Raw genomic sequence first — 24,643 nt, forward strand, 5'->3', positions numbered from 1 at the left:
CTTTTATGATTTAAATTTTTTAATCCAATCTGTTAAATATAACATACATTCTCTTCACTCTTGTCCAATTTACATTTAACTTCCTCTCCTTGCTGTATAAACTGTTTTCTTGCTGATTCCAATTCATCCCTAAAAGAAAATACAAGAATAGCATCATAATCCAAACCATATTTTCATCTCCAAAGATTTTTTTAATGATTGCTTATTAATTTATTAGTTTTGAGTTCTCATTTTGACTGGTAACTTTTCATGTATGGCTATTAATAGGCACATTTATATTCCCACATTTAAGTTACTGTACATATTTATCCTTAAATTATATTCATCCTTGTCATCATTTTCCTACTTCTAAAAAACCATAGGAATATTTCATTTTTATCTTTTCATCATTCTAACGCATATACAAAATGTTATATAAATAAATTAAAAACATAAGTACACAGGAAACAATTGTGTAGCTGCATCTGTTTGAGGGGCCCCTGGCAGTAAGATCAAGATCTATCCCAGGTGCATGAGCTGGCTTTCTGGAGCCCATTACCTATGGGGAGAGGCTTGGTCCTGCCTCAACTGAATGTACCAGGCTTTGCTGACTTCCCATGGGAGGCCTTACCCTTTTGCAGGAGGAGATGAGGGCAGGAAGCTAGGGGGGGAGCAGGAGGAAGAATGAGAGGAGGATCTGTGGTGGATATGTAAAATGAATAAAAAAATTTAAACAAAAAAGTACAATTTATTTTAATGTTATTTACATACACATATACCATTGTACATACTTAGAGAATCTCCAGAAACATACAGAACAGTGATGCTTTTGGTGAGGGAAACTAGACAGCAGAAAGTCAAAAAGCAAAAGAAAGATACTGTTCTTTCTCAATGTGCTTCTTTGTCCCTTGGAATTTTGTATTATATTCATGTATTACTTTTAAAAATACTTTCATTAAAATCTTGTATATTACAAATGAAAATACTGGTGACTGTATCAGCAGGCACTTGAAGACATTTTTTCTAATTATAGTTTTACTTTGTACCACTATTATACTGGCAATATAATAAGTGATTTGACCTTTCAAAAACTGAATCCAGGATATATAATTTTCCTTAAAATTTTTCATATGTATTATTTGTTTACTTATTGAGAGAAAGAAACAGAGAAATAGAATGTGTGTTTTCAATAATACATGTATGGAGGTCAGAGGGCAACTTCTAAAGCTCTGTTTTTTCCTTCTACATGTGAATTCCAGGAACTGGAAGCAAAACATCAGGCTTAGCAATGAGTACCTCTACCTCTGAGTTAACTCACCAGCTTTATTCTTTAAATGAGTACAATTTATAATCAGTATGCTCACTGTTCATAGATCATTTACACTTAGAGGTCCATAAACCCATACTATAAATAGATAATCAGACTATATTATTCAGATAATTTGAATGTTATTTTAAAAACAGCCTTTCTTAAGCTAAAGAAATAGCTCAGCAGATAAGGTGCTGCCCTTGCAAGCATAAGGACCTGAGTTTGATCCCCAGAAACTAAATAAAAGAGCAGGGATTATTGGGGCATGCTTGTAATCCCAGTGCTGGAAAGGAAGAAACAAGCAGAACCCTGAGGATTGTTTGTTGGCGACCTAATACTTGGGGAGGTCCAGACTAATGAGATACCATGTCTTTCTGTGAAGGGAGAGAAAGGGTATACATAGTACCTGAAGAACGACATCTGAAGCTGTTCTCTGGCCTCTACACACCCACATAGTATACATACATGTGAGCACACACAGAGGCTCTTGATGTAGGTGTGACAGCACACAGTTGTAATTCCAACACATGGGGAGTCTAAGACAGGAAGATCAGCTAAGTGCCATCCTGGGCTATACAGTTAAGATTCTGTCTCAAAAACTAAGAGGGTGAATTTAAACTTTTTTTAAATCATAGAAAAAAAGCAAACAGCTTCTCCTTAAAATTTGTTTTCATATTTTAATAAAAAATTACAGTAATTCAGTCATCGATATCTGTAAGTAACAGCTGCTTCTGAAGAAGAAAGTTGAGCAAAAAGGGGCAAAATCAATCATTATTGCAAAAGATGATTTTCTAAATCTGGAAAAGTTAACAGCTAATAATTTATTAAGCACTGATTATATCAAGCATTAGATTCAACACTACTCACAATACCTCACATATATGTTTGGAATCTCCAAACAATTCTATGAAGAGCTGTATTTGGTCTAAAGATTTCAAATAATTGCCGGGCAGTGGTGGCGCACAACTTCAATCCCAGCACTCAGGGAGGCAGAGGCAGGTGGATCTCTGTGAGTTCAAGGCCAGCCTGGTCTACAGAGTGAGTTCCAGGAAAGGCTCCAAAGCTACACAGAGAAACCCTGTCTCAAAAAACAAACAAACAAAAAAAAAGGTTTCAAATAATTTAATATGGAAGTTTTCAAAAGCACATTCTTTAATCGAACATAAGAAACCAATGCTGTGTATATCACTCTGTATAAATAAAATGCTGATTGGCCAGTAGCCAGGCAGGAAGTATAGGCAGGACAAGCAGAGAAGAGAATTGTGGGAAGTAGGAGGCTGAGGCAGAGAGACACTGCCAGCTGCTGCCATGACAAGTGAGATGTAAGGTACTGATAAGCCACGAGCCATGTGGCAACTTCTAGATTAATAGAAACGGGTTAATTTAAGATATAAGAACTAGATAACAAGAAACCTGCTGTGGCCAGTTTGTAATCAATATAAGTCTCTGTGTGTTTACTTGGTTGGGTCTGAGCGACTGTGGGACTGGTGGGTCCTGACCCTGGGCCAGGCAGGACCAGAAAACCTCTAGCTACAAACCAAAATTTCAAAGTAAATAAGAACACACATACAATATTTGGAAATTATCCAAGTTACCAATAAAAAGAAACTTAAAATATATGCACACATACATACACACACACACATACATACACACACACACACACACACACACACACAGACACACACACAGAGTTTAGAAAATAATAGTAAAACTGCATATCAAGTCAGGCATGGAGTTAATGCCTATATTCCCAGCAACCAGGAGGCAGAGACAAGGAGGATCACTACAAGTTCAAGTCTACTCTGGTTTACCTTTACCTAGGCCCTTCCCCTAGGACCTGTGAACTATCTAGCTATGGATCCTTGGACTTGGTAATGGTAATGGGTTCTATCCTGTGGAGAAATCCTTAAATCCAATCAAAATGTGGTTGGTTACTCCCATAACATTCATGTCACTATTATACCAGTGGGTGTATAATGCCATGCTAGTCGTTACTATAGCTCACAGAATTCACAGAAGTGTAAGACTGCTGATGCCTTTTATCCTCCTGTAGTGTGCATAGCACTTTCTAGCACTATAAAATCTAGCACTATGAAATCTAAAGCTTCCAGGTCTACCAGCTTGATTTCTCCATGTTCTATGACTCAAGTATGTGGTGTCCTCAGCAAATAGTGTCTTATCAAGTTCTGGAGAGTAACCAAAGGCAATGACAATAGTCTATAATGTTTTGGGGGTCTATGGAATCCCACTAGGCAACATCTTCAAAAAAAAGTACCCCATTCCTGGCAGTGGCTTTTTATTTGCTAGCCTGTAGTGTCTAGTAGGGCATTGTCCCCTTCACTATAGGGTAACTCTATTTAAACTCTTTTTTATATGTGTATGTATTTTAGAAAGCTTCTATAGTAAAAGGTTTCCACATGACTTTATTAAAGGTCTTTAGTGTTAGTTACCCTTCCTCTTACTCCCTCCTCTACCCTACCCTATCCTTATCCTACTTAACCCTTTCTGGCCCATTATTCCCCTTTCTCTCTTTTCTCACTTCATTCTATCTCCCTGCCCCAGGAAATCCCCCTAATCCATAGCCCCTTACTAGCTTCCTGACTACTATGGGTATTCAAAATGAAACACGAATATTTAAAGATTCAAAGCTACCAGCCACATATGGGAGAAAACATGTTCCAATTGTCTTTCTGGGTATGGTTTACCTCTCTCAGGATGATTGTTTCCAGCTCCATTCATTTACCTATGAATTTCATAGTTTCCTTTTCCTTAACAGATCAATTATATTCCATTGTGTAAATGTATCATATTTTCATTATCCATTCATCAGTTGATGGCACCCAGATTATGTTCTACTATTACTCTGTTAAACAGACTTATTAAACTGACTCCTACTGACTTATTGCTAGACCCACAGTTAAGTGTGGCTCTGAACCCCATTAGAAAAGCTTCTCTTTGTAGTAGATAGCAGTTAACACAGAGATCCCCATAACTCATCAATGTGGAGAATAAGAGGCTGCAGAGTGCTCAGTCCTAAATGAGACATCTGTATCACACACCTTCTCCCAAGACTCAACAATAATTGTGGAAGGAGTAGAAAGATAGTAAGAGCCAGAGATGGTGGATGACTACAGGGAAACAGTGTTTTCCAGACAAAACAAGGCAGTTGCATATATGAACTCAGAAAGGTTCTGATAGCATGCATAAGACCTACACAAGCTCAAGCCGAACAAAATTCCAGCATGGACAGGAGAGGTGAGCACAAAGTCTCATCCCTAGCTTAGGAGCTTTTGGCAACTGATAGCTGCTGTGAGGACAGCAAATTTTCTTTAAGGGTGTGACCCTTGGTAGATTGCCACATTCCAGGGTAGCTTTACATGAATACTTGGTCATCACAAATTGGACTGGATGGGTTTAAAGAAAAAGAAAACAGGACATGAAGTTCAGTAGGTAAGGAGATGGGGTGGATCTAGGAGTAGTTGAGGGAAGGAGGTGAATATGATAAAAATACACAAAAATTGCAAAGAACTAATAAAATAATATTTTTAAAAGGCCATGTCAAAAACAAAAAATAAAAATGCTATGTCATAAATTCATAGATGTGGTTGCAAGTGATCTGAAGGATTGAAATGTTTTTATGTTTTTTAAAAGAAATAGAAAAGCTAAACATCAGTATACAAATTTTGAAAGAACAATAAAAAAAGACTAGCATGTAAATTCAGGGAGGCGAAAGTATTTTAAGTATAAAAGCAATGGTATAAACACAAAGGGAAAAACATAGTTAATAGAAATTCTTAAAACTTCTATTAAAATAATTGCACAAATCAATGGAAAACAAATTATAGAAGTTCTATAAATAAAAAGGATAAAGGATTGCTACTTTAATGTTTAAGTCAACAGTAAATAATAAAGCCCTTAAAAGATTAAAGAGTATAGATACTTTCAGATAATTTTACAAAGAAAAATTCTAAGTCAAATTCAGAAAAAATCCAAAGCTTATGCAAAAGGTAGTAACTGCAAATCATTAAAAGTTATTTATTTTTTAAATTACTGATAAATTAGTGATGATATCAAGTAATAATAGAAACATTATGGATGCAAATCATGAAAAGTTATTTATGTTTTAAATTACTGATAAATTAGTGATGATACGAAGTAATAATAGAAACATTTTGGAACCAGAGCTTTCAAAATGATCTTGGTTATATTTCACAATTTAAAATTAATAAAAAACTACTAGAAACCAGTTGATTACCAAGTCATTATTTCTAAGATCTTATTAATAAATTCAAACTAAAAGGTATTCTCTCAAGTTTAAAATAAGGAAAAGATGTCTGTGCTCCTTGTTTACTTCAGTATTATTTATAATAGTAAAAACTGGAAAATGTAAATATCTAAAAATAAAAAGTTAATATTATTACATATACAAATAAATTATTGTGAAAAACATCCAGAAACATAATGCTTAAAACAGTTAAGTTTTTCATTTAAATAATATAAAATTATATGACTATGATTAATAATTAAATATATTCTTAAAAGAGTGAACATAAATATTCTAATATATATAATAATTGATACTCTTAAAAATAATTTTAAATTTTTTATTCTAAGTTTTCTAGATACAGTTAGCATAATTTATGATACTTTAATTTTCATATAATTTTACTGCTTAAATACTAAATATAAAATAATTTTGTTTTTAATTATTTAAGTATAAAATTATTATAATTTCATTTTTAGGCAGGATTTTAAAACACTAACCTATACATAATATTTCCACTTTATATAATACTCAACAATAGAAAAGAAATTCTAAATTCCTTGAGATAGAGACAGAGACAAACTCATTACTCTTGCCTTAATTGCATTTTTTTTTCTTCCAAATTTTCTATTTGCTTCAACATCCTTTCTTCTTCCTTTTTGCTATTCTAAGAAGATAATCAACAATGCTTATATTAATCATTTTGCTTCAACAAAAATGTAACTGAAATTAGTATTTAAAACCTTCATTATTTCATTACACAAAAAGCAAGAATATGAGTATGGTATTTATTTATTTTTATTTTGGTCAGCTTGACACAAGTTAGAGTATCTGGGAAGAAGGAACCTCACAAAACTGCCTCCATAAGACTGACCTGTAGGCAAGCAAGTCTGTTAGACATTTTCTTCACTGATGATTAATATGGGAGGCTCAGCCCACTGATGATGGTGCCACCCCTAGGCAGGTGGTCCAGGTTCTATAAAAAAGCAGGCTGTACAAGCCTGAAGGAGCAACCAGTAATCAGCTCTCCTCCATGATCTCTGCTTTATTAGTTTCTGCCTCAAGGTTCCTGCCTTGAGTTCCTGCCCTGACTTCTCTTCATGATGGACTATGCTTGAGATATGTAAGCCAACAAACCTCCTTCCCCTCCACCCCAAGCTGCTTTTTGTCACAGCAATAGAAAGCAAACTAATACAGCGAGCTACTTTATTTGTACAGTTCTGCTTTACAGATGTGTAGAACAATCCCAATAATATATAGTAGCTAATAAAATAAGTTTGATTTCCCAGTGGTAGCTGGAGGCTTGTATCCTTTATTCATAATGTTTCATTAATTCATTTTTCAAGGACAAAATTAATGTTGTTCTCTGACAACTTCTCTTCCATAAAGGCAGAAGTGAACTTGTGAACTCCAATAACACTTTATCCCATTGTCAATATATATGACATACTATTTTACTTAAGATATTTAAACACTATTTTTATATTAATTCATATATTCTTGAAGAAAAATGACAAGATTCATTATTATATCTTCCACAGAAATCTATGACTAAAGTGAATATTACTAAATACAAAACTGTTAATGCTTAAAATTAGATTAACTTCATAAATAGGTAGTCTCCATTTTCTATTGTCCATTATCACAACAAAGTATGCAGCTTTTTCTCCAAAAAATACCAGCTCTAAGATAATCCAACTTTTTAAGCTAAAACAGTACTCAGAGATCATCTATTTTAATGTCCCTTGATAACTTTGTCAACTCACAGCGATATCTTCTTGATGTTTCTTGAGTTCTAGGGTCATATCACTTGCTTCTTGTGCCAATTTTTTGTTATCAAGGGAAAGCTTGCCACAGCTTGCAGTTAATTCAGCATTCTTAAGTCTATTTTTAAAAAACACATCATACAGAAATAATTAAATATGAAATATGATGATATATAAGAATTAATTCAAAATAATCTTAGGGGAAAGAAAAGATATAAATAAGATAATACTGGCCATTAATTCTTGAAGCAAGGTTATGGTTCTACGCTACTTCATTATATTTCTTTGTTCAAATATATTTAAATTGTTTCCATATTAATATTTCACTAAGTCACACATATTTCTTTGTATATTCCCTACACACTCATTCTTTCACATTTTTTACAAAATATAAAGGGCACAATATTTTGTTCATATAACTGTTTTACTTCTAATAGTCTGTTTCAAACTTCTGAAATTTTTATTAGAATAGTCCTTGAAGAATGAACTATTTGTAATTAAAATGCAATTCTTTGCTAGGCAGCAGTGGCACACACCTTTAATCCTAGCACTTGCCAGGCAGATCTCTGAGTTCCAGGCCAGCCTGGTCTACAGAGCAAGATCCAGGACAAGCACCAAAACTACACAGAGAAACCTTGTCTCAAAAAACCAAAAAAAAAAAAATGCAGTTATTTTTACAAGTTCTCAAATTTTCCACACTGAAAGAGAAATTATTGATGCTATTGTCTGAAGCTGGTACCAATTCTAAATAAATGCTATGTAGTGTCTGGTACCACCAAATGATTTCAGGAGCATCTACTGCTTCCTCCTATTTAATATTATTGGAAATTCAGCAGAGAAAATAAAGGGGTTTTGCCTAAGTAATGACAGATTAAAGAGCAAATAAACCAAGGATAACATAAATACTAAAATATAAATAACCACTCAATTCTTAATAAAATGAATGTTACCTAGGTCTCCTGAAAAAAACACTGTTGAAAGAATATCAGAAGGAGGGAATGGAGCTACAAGAAATGACTAGGCTATAGGTTGGCCTAGGACTTATGATATAACCCAGGCTGGGCTCAAACTCAAAGCAATCCTCCTTCTTCAGCCTCCCAAGTGTTTGGATTCCAGGCATGAGGCATCACACAAATACTTTACTTACCATTTTTATCTATATCTATATTGAGAAGCAATCAAAATGGAAAAATAATTTTTACCACCAACAGGCACTTGAAAGAATCTATTGGTACCAATCTACACAGGGTAAAATCTCACTGTCTAACATCTATATCTCTATCAATCTAGAAAAGCTGTGGTTCCAATTCAATTATAAACCAAGCTGGCTTTGGAGATGGAAATGGATTTACTCCTTCTCTAAATCCAAGCATATTGCTAAAAGAAAAAGTTGAGAGATTCTTCAGTCCCATATCAGAAGAGCCCTCTGGTGTGGGCCAGAAGGAAACCAATAAAAAGGGACCATTGTCTTCAAGATTCTAAATCTCTCCATTCTTACCCTTGATTTCTCGGAATCCTTTCTTACATGTCATGTCATCTTTAAATCCAAACTTTCCATTTTGATAAAAATAAGTTTTTCCAATAGCAATCTCTGAAGTCTCCAGAAGGAAGATGGGGCCCTAACAACAACAACTCTACCCAATCCAGAATGATGCCATGGTAATCATCATCATACTACACTTCTTGCCAGAATTTCAGACAATCTTACCCATTACTCTGAGACTTCTGTGTAATCTATAGTTAGTCTAACTGAGATTTAACTATCTAAGCTTTCTTACAGTACCCAACAGAGATATCATCACCCCCTAAACAGCAGGAAGCAATTCTAAGAAAATGACACCCCTTCTCCCTAAGGTTTCATATTTCTCAGGGTTATGGATGATGGTTATAGGGTTGAGGGTGGAAGAAAATATTAAACTCAGTATTCTCCTTAACAAAAAAAAGTGTCTCAAAAAAAAGGGAAAAGAAGAAATGGAATGGATAACAAAAAAAAGTGTCTCAAAAAAAAGGGAAAAGAAGAAATGGAATGGATAGATATAAAATATTATGGTAGATTACTGTATATACTAGTAAACAAATTTAGTAAAATAGCAGTCTTAGATAATTTGCACTGAATTTGCACTGTTATGGATTCTTATATGTTGATACAAATGTAAACTATTTTTATATTCCTGTTTAAGATAATTTGTATATTGATACAAATACAAAACTATATTTGTTATAATGTACATATATTTCTACTCTTATTTGAAATATTTGTATATTGATACAAATGTAAATTTATATCTGTCATACTGTATGTATGTTCTACTTCTGTTTAGGATATTCTATATATTGATATATATTTAAGATTATTGTCATATTGCATATTGCAATATACATTCCTACCTCTGTTGTAAGTATCTTGTGTATTGTCACAATTTTAAAGTCATCGTCCTTTACCGTACATTTGCTTATAGACTGTTTACCTTGTTTACGTGAAGCCTTAGTCCTTAGGTTATTTAGGTAGATAAGATTTATAGATTTATAGTCACCTATCCTTGGCATCTCTATAGTTATGTTAGTTAGGTTATCCAGATTTACAGATACATAGGTCGGATGGACAGGTAATCTTCAAACACTTCATAGACCTAGAGAATACGGCATTTAAATAACTTAGAATTCTGTTGACGTGAGACACAATTGCTCCTGGCCGCACCAATTTGATCCTGAGAGAACATTGGGCTTCTAAGACATTTCCATTTGGAAGTTTGTCTTCTTGACACAAAATGGCCTATTGGGCAAAGAACTGCCCTTGCCTCAACTACTGACAATATGAGTGCTGTCCTTCTGGACAAGCAGGACACAAGAAAAAGTGACTTCTGAACTCTGCCAAGACAGGGTAAGATGGTCTTTCAGAATTCCTGCTTCTGAAAATGGTCTGTCAGATACTCTAGGCCTGTAGCCTATTTGAATACACCAACAATGCTGAGAAACATTAGGTGACTGTCCAGGCTGACAGCTGTCTCTGTCTACTTTCAAGATTCCCGAAAGTTGCTTACATCCATCTCCCATTGCTCAGGTACCATTATATTCCTTCTCAGGTCTTTGACGGGACTGAAGACTAACAGTTATAGTTACAACTTAGTGTGTGTATATATATGTATATATATATACACACACACACACACACATATATAATATCTTAGATAGAACATATTAAGTATTAGATTCAAGTTCTTTAGGATAGGACACCTTTTGGAATGATCTTTGTAACATGCCATTTACCTACGCTCTAGACTTCTCTGGATTTTAGTATGTGTTTCTTGCCTGATATTGTTCACATTGGTTGTAGTTCCATCTTATCTAGGTCATCATCCCTCATTATTCCTGGACAATATTCGATAACCATTCTTTTGTATAGAGTTTTGTATTAGGTTAGAACCTTCTTATTTAGACAAAAGGGGGAGATGTAGTGGGTAGCCATTCCAGCTTTGATCTGGAAGTTCCAACCCCCATTGAGGCTTCGGTAACTGTCACGCCTACAAGGCGGGGCCAAGAGAGGACCCTGAAGACCCGTGATCTGGATGCACTGGCTCTCTTGGTTGCTGGACCCTGGACGCTGGAGGTAGACCGAGCAGAGTTCGCCAGAGAACACTGCTGGACTGTGCCACACCTTTCCCAGACCCTGTAGCCTATCCCTTCACTTGTAAGTTACCCACAAAATAAACCTCCCTTTTAACTACGTGGAGTGGCCTTAATAATTTCACCAATATTTGTTTGTTTTTGTTTTGTTGTTATTGTTCTTTGGAATATTTATATTGTGTTATAAAATAAAAATCACTTTTGTGGTAAAACACCCTCAAAAAAAAAAGAGGCTATGCATTGTTTACATGCAAATACTCTACTGTTTGCATACAGGACTTGACTGTCTAAAGATCTGTGCATCTTCCAGGTTTCTGAAACCAAAGTTCATAAACACCAAGAGATAACTATATACTGATATGAAGTGATTTAACTTGGTTATTTATTCTTTTATATAAATGATACAAACTTTCTTTAGCAATTAAATAGGTAAATTATTTCTCTTCTGACACAAGATCTCACTACCAAGCCAGGTCCTTGAATTCATAATTTTCTTGCTTCAGCTTCGAGAGAGCTGAGATTACATTTGTGCACTACCATGCCTGGCCTTCACTCTTACTCTTTAGTTAGAAATGAAACTCAATTCCAAATCCATTGATATAAAGTAGCAAGCCATTTATTTTTATCATAAATCTTAAGAATTAAACTGTATATAGGTATGTGAAAAACATACTTCTCTTCTTCAAGCTCAGTTTTCAGTTCTTCAACCTGTTTTGAATAATGCTGATCACTTGTTTTAGTAACAGTTAACTGTACTTCCAAATCACGGACCTCTTTCTGCAAAATAAATGTATATATTTATAAAAATGTTCTACTAGATTTTTTTCAGATAAAAGATATAATTGTGCTAAACATGGTGGCACAATCCCAGAACTTAGAAGGTAGAAGCAGGCAGAACTTTGTAAGTTAAAAGTCAGCTTAGTTTACAAAGTGAGTTCCAGGAAAGCCAGAGCTACATAGTAAGACCCTACCTCAAAATAAATAAATAAATAAATAAATAAATAAATAAATAAATAAATAAATAAATAAATAAATAAATAAGAGAGATATGGTTGCTCTAACTAGTCAAGTAATATATTATTAGGCAGGATATCAATATTTTTGAGACAGAGTCTCATTCAGTGCAGGCTGGTCTCAAACTCTATATAAATGAGGTTGACCTTGAATCTTTTTTTGGGTGGGGGAGGTTTGAGACAGGGTTTTTCTGTGTATCCCTGGCCCTGGAACTCACTTTGTAGACCATGCTGGTCTTGAACTCAGAGAGATCCACCTGCCTCTGCCTCCAGAGTGCTGGGATTAAATGTGTGCACCACTGTTGCCCGAAGACCTTGAACTCTTGATTCTCCTACCTCTTCTGCCAAAATACTAGGGTTATAGATAGATACAAATACCATGTCCGCTAAATATTTTAAATTTAAGTAGATGTGATAATTATTTTAATTTTTTAATTAGCAATGACAAATCCAAGTAAATTCTATTGTGATATCCTAAAGCTGACAGAAAAATTATATTTACAGATAATTTTTAACCATTTTAATCTACTAAGAAATTAATTGCAATAACAATTTATATTAGTTTTGCTTATTGTTTAATTTGTCTGTTTGTTTGTTTTCCTGAGACAGACTCTCACCATATATCCCTGGCTATTCTGGAACTCTCTATTCAAACCAGGCTAGTCTCAAACTCACAGAGATCTGCCTGCCTCTGCCTATAGAATACTAGGAATAAGGAGTATGTCACTACACCTGACCTAAAATTTTATATTAGTAAGAGAAAATATATTAGTGAAGTCAGGAAGTGTCTTATAGACTAAGATGTTCTTACTATTATAAAAAGTTTCAATTCTTTTACAGGCCTACAAATATACTTTAAAGATAAGTTTAAATATAAGCATTATAAAGGGTATCATAAGAATCTAGCTTAATAAGGGCTAAAATTTAAGTATATCAAGAAATACTAAAGACATCAAGAAACAGAATTATTATAAACCATAACATGCATAAACTGGATTCTTAAATGTTGACCTTTCTCTCCCACATTACAATAAGAAGGTTCCCTATTTTAAACCACTCATCAGCATGTTAAATGTAACAGAACACACACTTTCAAAAAGAAATTTGTAAAGAAATTCTGCACAAAGCAAATACCTATACCATAATCAATTTTATAAATCTATACTCTCTTAACAAAACATTGGAAATAAACATATCCTTAACAAACCTCTCTGGTTTGCAAAAGGAGAATTAGTTCTTGTTCTTTCCCTTGTAATTCTTCAGCAAGCTTCTCAACTTGTTTCTTTTCATCTAAAAGTTTTTGGTCTTCTGCCTGTTTAAAAATAGATGTGATAATTATTTTAATTTTTTAATTAGCAATGACAAATCCAAGTAAATTCTATTGTGATATCCTAAAGCTGACAGAAAAATTATATTTACAGACAATTTTTAACCATTTTAATCTACTAAGTAATTAATTGCAATTACAATTTATATTAGTTGTAAAAAACTAAACGCATGACTGTCAAACTCCATACATGTTGAAAATAATTAAACTGCCCAACAGAAAGAACTACAGTGTATTTCCTTGGCTAAAATTGCTTAAAAAGAGAAAACCAAGACAGGTGTGGTGGCACACGCCTTTAATCTCAGCACTAGGGAGGTAGAAGCAGGTGGATCTCTGTGAGTTCGAGGCCAGCCAGGTCTACAGAGTGAGTTCTAGGACAGCCAGGACTGTTACACAGAGAAACCCTTTTTTTATTTAAAGGGATTTTTTTTTTCATTTTACATACCAACCACAGTTTCTCCTCCCTCCCCTCCTTCTGCTCAGTCCCCGCCTCCCCCCCAATGACTCCTCAGAGAGGGTAAGGCCTCCCATGGAATGTCAATAAAGACTGGCATATCAAGTTGAGGCAGAACCAAGCCCCTCCCCCCTGTATCGAGGCTGAGCAAGGAATCCTTCCATAGGGAATGGGCTCCAAAAAGACAGATTTCAGATAAATCCTGGTCCCACTGCCAGTGACCCACTTACTGCCCAAGCCACACAACTGTCACCCACATTCAGAAGGCCTAGTTCGGTCCCATGCAGGTTCCCCAGCTGTCAGTCCAGAGTCAGTGAACTCTAACTAGCTCCAGTCAGCTGTCGCTATGGGTTTCCCCATTATGATCTTGACCCCTTTGCTCATATAATCCCTCCTCTACCCAGTGCTTAGCTGTGGAGCTCTGCATCTGCTTCCATCAGTTACTGGATGTAGGTTCTATGATGACAATTAGGGTAGTCATCCATCTGATTACATAAGGCCAGTTCTCCACTATTGCTTGGAGTCTTAGCTGGGTTCATCCTTGTGGTTTCCTGGGAATTTCCCTAGCACCAGGTTTCTCCCTAATCCCACAATGGCTCCCTCCCTCTATCAAGATATTTTTTTCCTTGCTCATGTTCTCTTGCCAACTCTCCTTACCTCCTCCCCTCCCCCCATGCTCCCAATTTACTCAGGAGATCATATCTATTTCATCTTCCCCACGGGATCCATGCATGTCTCTTAGAGTCCTCCTTGTTACCCAGCTTCTCTGGGGTTGTGGGCTGTAGCCTGGCCAGAACCTAGAAATAACCTAGATGCCCCTCAACCGAAGAATGGATAAAGAAAATGTGATACATTTACACAATGGAGTATAAGTCAGTCTTTAATGAAATTTAGGGAGGCAAATGGATGGAACTAGAAAAAAAATTCTGAGTGAGGTAACCCAGATTCAAAAAGACAAACACGGTATGTACTCACTCATAAGTGGATATTAGATGTAAAGCAAAAATAAAAAATTTAATGGACAGAGACCTGGAACAAAAGGAATAAATTATTTTAAAACTGAAATTAAAACAGTGAGTTAGAAATCGCCTTAATGGGACAGGTTAAATGAGAAAGATAAGGATAACAAAAGTCAGGCTCTATTCTAAGGCGGGGATAATTGGAAGAGCACTGGAAATCTCAAAGGAGGCAACAGGATGACTGAAAAACACAAGAAAGCAGAAAGGCTAAGTGGCAAACAGAAATGTGCAGTGCACTGCTCTACCTGAGGCTCCAGTACCAAAAGAAGAAACAAAAGCTTCATCCAAAAGCTATATCAGATGACCCTAGAGAAAAGAAACTGCCAGTCTTTCACACAGAGCAAGTCCACAATGCTTGCTAAGACATGGATCCAGTTTTAAATCTGGTAAGACAACGGCTAATGGAGAAGAGGTCCACTTTGTCATTCCTCCTATCTCAGATGGCTGTCCCTGGTGCCACCTTGAGAATTAGATTATTGGTTGAGACAGAGCTACTTTAGGGGTCTGAAAACAAGGCATAATCACAATTCCAAAAACCAGGCAATAGCCTGCCCAAAGCTCTTAGGTGTGAGACAACAATCAAGAAGGAGAAAAGCATTTTTAGAAATTCACACATTTTAAGAAGTTCAGGAGAGCTAGGAGGTGGGGGAGTTCAAGCAATGAAGAGTTCAGTGGTCTGTAGCCAAACCTTCAATGGTAAAAAAGAAAAAAAAGAAAAAAAAAATGGATCCCATTACTTGAGGATAGCTGTGGAGATTGATGGCTTGAGTCTGAAGTTAGTGGATGGCTGAACTTTTGAGGCCACCTAGCTACTAAGTAGTTCACTGTTAGAACTAAGAACTCTGAAGCTTGGTTGAGGTAATCTGGCTTACCTTTTGGATGATGATATTCTTTTAACTAACCTTGCAATTTCCACAGCCACCTCTCTCCTACATAGTATTTGATAATGTGTAGGACTGAAAGTACTGAGACTGTACAGATCTATACTATAGTACAGATCTCAATACAGTCAGGAGATACCCCATTTATTAGACAGTAGTAACTGCAGTGTGTACAAACTGTCAAGAGCCTCCAGAAAATTTAGAAACTACCCTACCCACAGATGCAAAGCTAAGTCTGGCCAGCAGAAATTCTTTTTTTTTTTTTTTTTTTTTTTGGTTTTTTGAGAGAGGGTTTCTCTGTGTAGCTTTGCGCCTTTTCCTGGATCTCGCTCTGTAGACCAGGCTGGCCTCGAACTCACAAAGATCCACCTGCCTCTGCCTCCCGAGTGCTGGGATTAAAGGCGTGCACCACCACCGCCCGGCCAGCAGAAATTCTTAATACATAAAGAGGAAAACTCATAAAATGAAGGCAATTCTACTATACATCTGACCCTAATCAGGGTCCAGGATCAGCACTAACCTAAACATTAGAAAAGACAAAGACACCTGGCGTTGGTGGTGCACGCCTTTAATCCCAGCACTCGGGAGGCAGAGCCAGGCGGATCTCTGTGAGTTCAAGGCTAGCCTGGGCTACCAAGTGAGTTCCAGGAGAGGCGCAAAACTACACAGAGAAACCCTGTCTCGAAAAACCAAAAAAAGAAAAAAAAAGACAAAGACTCCAACATCAAGTAACAAACTATTCTGCCTAGAAGACTCCAACATTAGAAGACTGGGAGTAAATCCAACTGAATATTTTGTCTTAATTTTTAGTTTTTATTTTTATTTTATTTTTGAGTTAAAGATATTTTTGCAATTTATCTCTATCAAACAGACCTTAGGTGTTTTGTTTGGGTTTTTATGTGTGTTTATTGTTTTGTCTACTATGTTTCTTTCTTTCTTCCTATTATACTGTAAGTATTTTGAAAGTGTAAGATATGCTTTTAAAAACTTTTGTTTTGCCAGGTGGTGGTGGTGTACACCTTTAATCCCAGCACTCAGGAGGCAGAGGCAGGTAGATCATCTCTACTCGCTCAAGGCCACCCTTGTCTGCAAAGTGAGTTCTAAAATAGTCTGGGCTGTTACATAGTGAAACCCTGTCTCAACAATAACAACAACAAAAAAAACTTTTTATTCCTCTTACATTCATCAACTTTTTACCACACATTTTCTTTATTGTGCAATTAGATTTCAATACTTCTTTTCTCTGTCACTTCCTAACATTTCTCATTTCTTTTTCTGTTCTTTTATTTAATTCTGCTCCTTTTTCACCCTTCCTTTGTTCCCTTCCTTTATTTCATGTATTTATTATTTTTATTGCTACCCTAATTATATTTAACTTTATAGCTAACTCTACATTACTTTTGTTATTTTATATTCTATGGCCATTTTATATTCTAGTGGAACTGAATAGGCTTTAATAAATATTAAGTGAATTTCCTTAATATAGTTTGGTATGGTATTACAACTGTTACAGCAGTTTGTTTTCCCCATTCTCCAAGCAGTACTGAGTCCTCAAAAGAAGACTGCTCACTAAGAAGATCCCCAAATAAAGTCGTAAGAAATATCCATATCAACAAATGTACAAATCATAATACACAAACATAATCATGAAAAATCAAGCAATATGACAGTTACAAGAGATCATAACTATTTTGTTACTAAATCCAAATAGCTGAAACTGAATTGGCTTGTATGATGGTTCAGTAGGTAACGGCATTTGCCATTAAGCCTGATGACTTGAGTTGGATCCTTGGAACCCACATGGTGGAAGGAAAGAATCTACTCCCATAAGCTGTCCTCTGATTTCCACACATATGTCATCAAACACAGACATACATACACACATTATCAACCAACCAATCAATCAATTTTAAAGTGGTTAAAATGCAAAAAAAAATTCTAAAGTCTACTTGTAAAAGTAACCAGTGATTTCAAAGAGGACACAGCAGTATGGAAACAGTATAGAATAGTTTAGTACCTACATGGAGGCTCACAAATATCTGTAACTCCAGTTCCAGGGAATCAGATGCCTTCTCCAGGCCTCTGAAAGCACTAAGTATGCATGTAGTACACATACATTCATGCAAATATTCACACATAAACATAAAAATAAGTATTTTTTTAATTGAAGGAGAAATAAAATTTATCATGATAAAAACAAATTCAAGTTATTTATTACCACTAAGCCGTCTCTACAGAGGATACTGGAAGGAATATTTCAGACTGAAAAGAAGGATGAACACACTCACAGAGGATCAATAAATCATGAATGGGGAGTGGGGAATGGGAAAATGAGGGAATGACATAAGGCTTATTAAGCAAAATGAACAGTACATGAAAAGCTATATGGAAGTCTATCATCTTCCAACTCAAGAAATCAATTTTAATTAGATAGGATAGAAAAATATAGGTGACATAAATGGAGATCAGGGGAATTCTCAGGATTAAAGGCTTAAGTGGGAATAGGGACTATTCCCTAGGGAAATAGGGAAATAGACTAGGGAAAGGAGAAGTTAGGGGGTACATTAGCCAAAACTAAAGATGTATGAAGTCTTACAAAAATCTACTGGTCTGTACACTAATTTGTTTGTTTGTTTGTTTGTTTGATTGATTTTCAAGACAGGGTTTCTCTGAGTAGTTTTGGTGCCTGTCCTAGATCTCGCTCTGTAGACCAGGCTGGTCTCAAACTTACAGAGATCCACCTGCCTCTGCCTCCCAAGTGCTGGGATTAAAGGCATGCGCCACCACTGCCCAGCCATGTATGCTGATTTTTAAATACAATATATATAAAATACAAGAGTTTGAACAGAAGTATCCTTCATAGTTGAACAATAATACTCCAAATTTGGGTTACTAAATGAAAATCTTAGCGCCAGGCATGGGCTACCTCCTTAGGAGTTACTGACCAGGGAGGCTCTGAAGTGCCCGAAACAATACAGTCTACTGTCATTTCTCTTAACTGTTCAACATAATCAGATGGTAAGACCCTATTACTGAAGATAACATTCACTTGAGATGCAGAACACAGAAAAATCAAACATAACTTACCAGGAAATTCTCTTCCTGATGACTAATTTTTATAGTGCCAGAATGTTATACTGGGTGAAAGAGAGACTAATGATCTCTCCCAGTGCTGAATCCTGTATACAAAAATACTGACCTCCCTACCAAGATGTGTCTTACAGGTGTAATAGTGTGGAACAACTGTTATGGGGATAACCAACCACTTTCTGATTGGGTGTGAGGCCTGCTCCAAGGAAGGATTTCATGCCTGGTATTGTAAACCTGGTCAAAAGCCCATGACTAAGGATATCATAGGCCCACGTAGAGAACTTACTATTGTTTTGCTATCAAAACGCCTTCTACATATTTCTGTTTATACCCCTTTTTGTTGAAAAGACATGGACTAGACAATTGGATTAAAAATTAATTTCCAACTGTTTGTTCTCTGCAAAGCATACTTAACTGGAAAAGGTAAATGTGAAAAAAAAAAAAACTAAGTTGACATATTAAGCAAGTAGAAACTGAAAACAAGCCAGAGAAGCTACTACTAGTATTTGAAAAAGCAGACTTCAAGCGAAAACAAGCCAGAAGAGATGAACTAAATCACTACAAATTAATTAAGGTGACAATCCAACAAGAAGATATAATGACTGGAAATAAATATGCATCAAACATTGGTATGTCCAATTTCATAAAACAAAATCTACTGGACACAAATGGACAGACAGGCCAAGATTAAGCAATAATATGTGACTATAATACCCAATTCCATGAGTAAATATATCATCCAAACCAGAAAAAGAAATAAAACTTCATAATTAATTGCACTATAGATCAAATGTTAATATACATTTACAGAATATCCCACCCAATGGCTACTGAATATATATTCTTCTAAGAAATCCACAGAATCGTCTCTAAATCATTTTGTAAATCCAATATTACCCTACTACCAAGACTAGATAAGGATACAACAAAAAAGGATACTATAGACCAAAATATTTAATAAGTATAGGTTTACAACTCAATAAAATACTAGCAAATCCAATTCATACCACATTAAGGAGATCATGCACTATGACTGAACTGGTTTCATTCCAGGAATGCAAGAATGATTCAACATATGTAAATTAATAAATAAATGTAATATAGCACATAAAAAGAATAAATGATATAAATCACATGATCATTCCAATAGACACAGAAAAAGCCTTTGATAAAATTAAACATCCATTCATGATAACATCCCTGAATAAATTAGGTAGAGAAGGATAATACCTCAGTGTAGCAAAGCTATATTTGACAAACCCATAGCCAATATCACACTAAAAAAAGAAAAATTGAAAACAATTTCAGGACAAGTGTGTCTACTATTCCCTGGATCTTTATGGTATAGCAAAATATGCATATGTTCTTATTTTAAGTGTGCTATCAACATGTTTAAATAATATAAACATCCTTGCCAAGATAGTTAAAACCTATAAAAATAGATACAGACATGATTGAAGCTTTAGTTAAAAGCAAATGTAAAATTTTTATATTTTAGCTGAAAAATTAGCATAAAATATTTATAGTTTGAAAACATAGGCCAGTAATATCAAAGTTATTTTAAAGTAATTGCTGGATATTAATAGGAAAGAATATATATTTACCAATATTTTTTTCAATTCTTCAAGTTCCACTTCTTTGTTGTTTTTAAATTTAGTCATCTCATCTAAAATAAACAATATGTATTAATAGCTGGATTAAAAGGTAGGAAAGAGAAGAAATAAGAATAATGCCATTTGAAAATAAGAATCTACCCATATCTGGCACCATTATCGGGCCAAGAACCGAAGACTAGACAGGATATAAGGCCTAGGGAGAAACTACTACTATTATGCTGCTAAATGAGTACACATACCCCTAAAAAGAGACAGATTAACATACAAAGGAAGCTTACAGGGAGTCTAAAACAACTATGCAAAAATAAAAATGGATCAATACTAACAGTTGTCTTTCTGGGTTAATTCATAGCAAATGAATCCAAAGTTCATGACGCAAAATAAGCAACATATCTACATAAAATAATTTGGAATGGCGTCAGTGTGTATCTTTACTTCTACCTGAATCTGTTTGGCTTCTCTTCAAATTTAAAAGAACTGATCATCTCTCAAGCTAGTTCTGATCATTGTTCTTTGAATTTCAATATCCCCACTTCTGTGACTTTATCTGCTCTAAAACATACCAACTCTGTGCAGAGAAATCCTTATTTTCTCCTATCCCACCAAGAACCACATATGAATATAAAAACAAAGATATCTGATTAACCTCTCTATTCCTTCAAGCTAGTAATTTTTCATGTTATCTTTCAAATCCCTGCTTGTTAACTACATATTTCTTTAACTTCTGTCTCCACGATGTTAATAAAATTATGATCTTGAAAACCAACAATAAGCACTTTGTAACACCATTCTCAGTCTTATTCATTATGTAGCTGGGTCATATTCGATACTATGAAACACTCTCTACTTTTTCCCTCCTTCAGTTACCAAGAACTTGTATTATTCATATTTCCTCTCTAATTCCTATTCCTATTTTGTTGCTTTCACATCCTTGCTACCAGGAAAAATAGTGCTTTACAGTGCTTATCTTTACTTCTGTGAATTCAATATTAATTTAAAAAATCTTTTCAGTACAACCTTCCCACTTTTTTCTTTTTTACATTTTTAACTTCCTATAGTCTCTTAATTTCCAGCTGTCACCTAAATTGTATCTGACATATTATTTTTGTTCACTGTTAAAGAGTTTTAATTATTGGAAATATAATAGAACTCAGACTTCTTTTGCTTAGAAAAAACACTTATAATAGCTTCCTCCAATCAACAAAACATGAAATGTCAATACAGAAGCTACAGAAGAAACTTGTCACATACAAACCTTATTTAATTAGAAAGTTTCATTTTAGATAAAATATATTTTTTTTAACTTGAGGACTAGTTGAATGATCTGAACATGAACACTCTTACCTCAATTCCATACAATTAGAAAAAAAAGAGAAAAGAAGAAATAGAAAAATTATATACACACATATATAATCAAGATTACCAAAATAAAATGAACTAAAGAAAAAAGAAAAATACAGAATATCTGCAAAGATTTTTGACTTTGAAAACTGTATTATTAACTCAAGAATAAAATGTTTGTTTGGTCCTTATGTAATTTTTAATTTGCACTCCCATACAAATTTTTTCATACAGTATTTTCATTAATCTATCATCCTCTACAACTATCCAAAGCCTCTCTATACTTTAAAATCTATTTTCTTTTTCTTTAAAAATCTTTTTTTTATTTTACATACCAACTAGTGTTCCCTCTCCCTCCTCTTCTCTTCCCACCACCCCTTCCCTTCTCCTACCACCTCCCCTCCCCATTTTACCCCCATCCCCTCCTCATGGGTAGTCAACACAGGCTGGCATACCAAGTTGGGCAAAACCAATCCCCTCCCCCACTGCATCACGGCTGAGTAAGGCATTGCACCATAGGGAATGGGCTCCAAAAAGCCAGTTCATGTACCTGGGGTACGTCCTGGTCCCATTGCCAGGGGACCCACAAACACAGCAAGCCACACAACTGTCACAACATTCAGAGGACCTAGTGCAGGGCACATGCAGGCTCCCCAGCTGTCAGTCCAGAGTCCATGAGCTCCTAATAGCTTGGGTCAGCTATCTCTGTGATTTTTCCTATCATGATCCTGACCCCCCCCCCTTGCTCCTATAATTCCTCCTCCCTCTCTTCAACTGAACTCCAGGATCTTGGCCACATGCTTGGCTGTGGGTCTCTGCATCTGCTTCCATCAGTCACTGGATGGAGGTTCTATGATGACAATTAGGGTAGACACCAACCTGAGTACAGGGGAAGTCTAGTTCAAGCACTCTCTCTACCATTGCTATGAGTCTTAGCTGGGGATAAAATCTATTCCTAACATCTAACTCTTCCTTAATGTTTTTCCTAACTCTTTTGCTTCTTTTTGGTATCAACATTAACATTCAATAAAAAAACCTGAGCATAAGGGGTTGGGGATTTAGCTCAGTGGTAGAGTGCTTGCCTAGCAAGCGCAAGGCCCTGGATTCGATCCTCAGTTCCGGGGGGGGGGGGGGGGACCTGAGCATTTACCTCAAATATGTTAAAAAATATAAAAGAATTTATATTTTATACAAAGCTTTAATATAAATATGTATTGTTATTCACCATAAATAGAAAAACAAAAATAGAAATTCTCATATTTTATTTCTTACTCTAACATAATTTTTGCTTACCCCCTCATTCTGGATACTATTACCCTAATGGTTTTATGTGTTTAAACTTTCTCTCATAGTAATTAAAGATTTCTCAAGAACATGGTTTGACTTTTCATGTTCTCACAAAACACACGGTACTGTTTCACAGTTCTCAAATTCCTTATCCAAACTTCTCATAATACCAAACTTCTCTGGTATGGGAAAATACTGAAATTACAATGTGATATATAGTAGCCATTTAATGGTAAACTGAACTGTTATAAATACACATTAAAGACAGTTTAAGTACTAAAATTATTCCTTAATCTACAACATTCAACAATTCTAAAGCAAGCAGGTAAGTATGATAATTTAAAAATAACTATGTTCTGAAAGAATTTTTGAATTAGGTAAGTGTCAGGGACAAAGACAGAATCTCTAATTAGTGGAAAAATACAGACCATGGAGGGTGGAGGGGAGGGCCTTTCCACCTTGGCGCCTGCCGCCTCCTTCATTCATGAGGAGAGAGTCACAGGGGCCAGCAGGGGGAGGGGGGGAGCTGGGGGAGCCAGCAGCCTTCTGATTCTCATGATGTGAGGTATGAGAACATTCAGCATTAACACCATTGCTGATCATCACAGAAAGACTAAATCCTGTTAATGGTGCCATAAAAGAGATACACTCTGCTCCCAGATGGTTGCCGGAACGCCTGGTTAGAGCTATAAATATACCTGCTCTGCCCAGGAGAGACAGCCCCTCTCCTGAGGAAACTTCTGTTTCAAATGCTGTCCCTCCAGCAAGCCATCCAGTCTGTTGTCCTCACCCACAGCAACCCCCATGAGCCCTTTAGCTCTGTTATCACTCTGCTCAGAGTTCCTGTGGGGGGACAGTGGGAACTTTACAGCAAACTGTGTTTGAGACCTTTCACACAGTATACAAGTCCCATAGTCAATCACGTTCTGGGCTGAGCAGGGACACTGCTTGTCACAAATCCAGTCTGACAGCAGGGGTCATGTTTCCAAGGGCAGTGCTGAATTTTTATCCAAGGTGTCAGAAAGGCTTGTCGGACTTGCTGGCCTTGGGGTCACAGGCAGTCATAGCCATGTTGGGCCAGCTTGACACAGCCTGTGGCTGGCAGGTAGCACAGCAAACAGGGTAGCACCAGAGAGAGGGCACCCATGAAGGACCAGCGGGTACAGCAGTTGGAGCGGGAGTAGGAGCAGGGATGGTCAGTGCAGGAGCCCTCATCATCCCCATGGTGCAATGGTAGAAGATGCCTTGTACTAGGCACATGCATGTGCCATAGACCCAAATCTTCCTTGCTCAGTTGATTCTAACCTTCTGCTTATAATGATACTCTTTTAAAAAAATTCTGTAACACTGATGGCAGAGGAAGCCCACCGATCCCATCATACGTAGTGCACCTGCAGATCACTAGGTCAGGTCGCTGTGTTGCCACTCAGGGCACTTAGGTCCCTTCCACCTAGACTAACCTATTATTCCTCAGATCAATTCCTAGATCTCTAGGAAGAGAAGCCACACTGAGATGACTGCCTTGATGGGAGCCTGTTACTGCTTAATCACCTTAGCAGTCCTTCTGGGGGTTGGAGCAATGGGAACAGGCACAGGAATTGCCTCTCTGGTCCTGTCCAACCAACATTACTCTGAACTTCGACTGTCTATAGACGAGGATATTGCTCAAT

General features: G+C 36.0%; 1 protein-coding gene across 1 annotated transcript in view; it reads right to left on the minus strand.

The window, feature by feature from the left end:
• Nucleotides 1-24,643, minus strand: part of Sycp1 (synaptonemal complex protein 1) — a 98,998-nt gene that overhangs the window by 32,632 nt on the left and 41,723 nt on the right. The window contains exons 16-21 of the mRNA XM_059265977.1: nucleotides 20,334-20,395; nucleotides 13,166-13,270; nucleotides 11,619-11,722; nucleotides 7,322-7,439; nucleotides 6,152-6,222; nucleotides 48-129 (exon numbers count right to left, since the gene is read on the minus strand). Of these exons, the coding sequence (XP_059121960.1) occupies nucleotides 48-129; nucleotides 6,152-6,222; nucleotides 7,322-7,439; nucleotides 11,619-11,722; nucleotides 13,166-13,270; nucleotides 20,334-20,395 (542 nt within the window). The remainder of the gene's footprint in view (nucleotides 1-47; nucleotides 130-6,151; nucleotides 6,223-7,321; nucleotides 7,440-11,618; nucleotides 11,723-13,165; nucleotides 13,271-20,333; nucleotides 20,396-24,643) is intronic.

This window comes from Peromyscus eremicus, chromosome 6 (assembly GCF_949786415.1).
Source record: "Peromyscus eremicus chromosome 6, PerEre_H2_v1, whole genome shotgun sequence".
Taxonomy (NCBI): Eukaryota; Metazoa; Chordata; class Mammalia; order Rodentia; family Cricetidae; genus Peromyscus; species Peromyscus eremicus.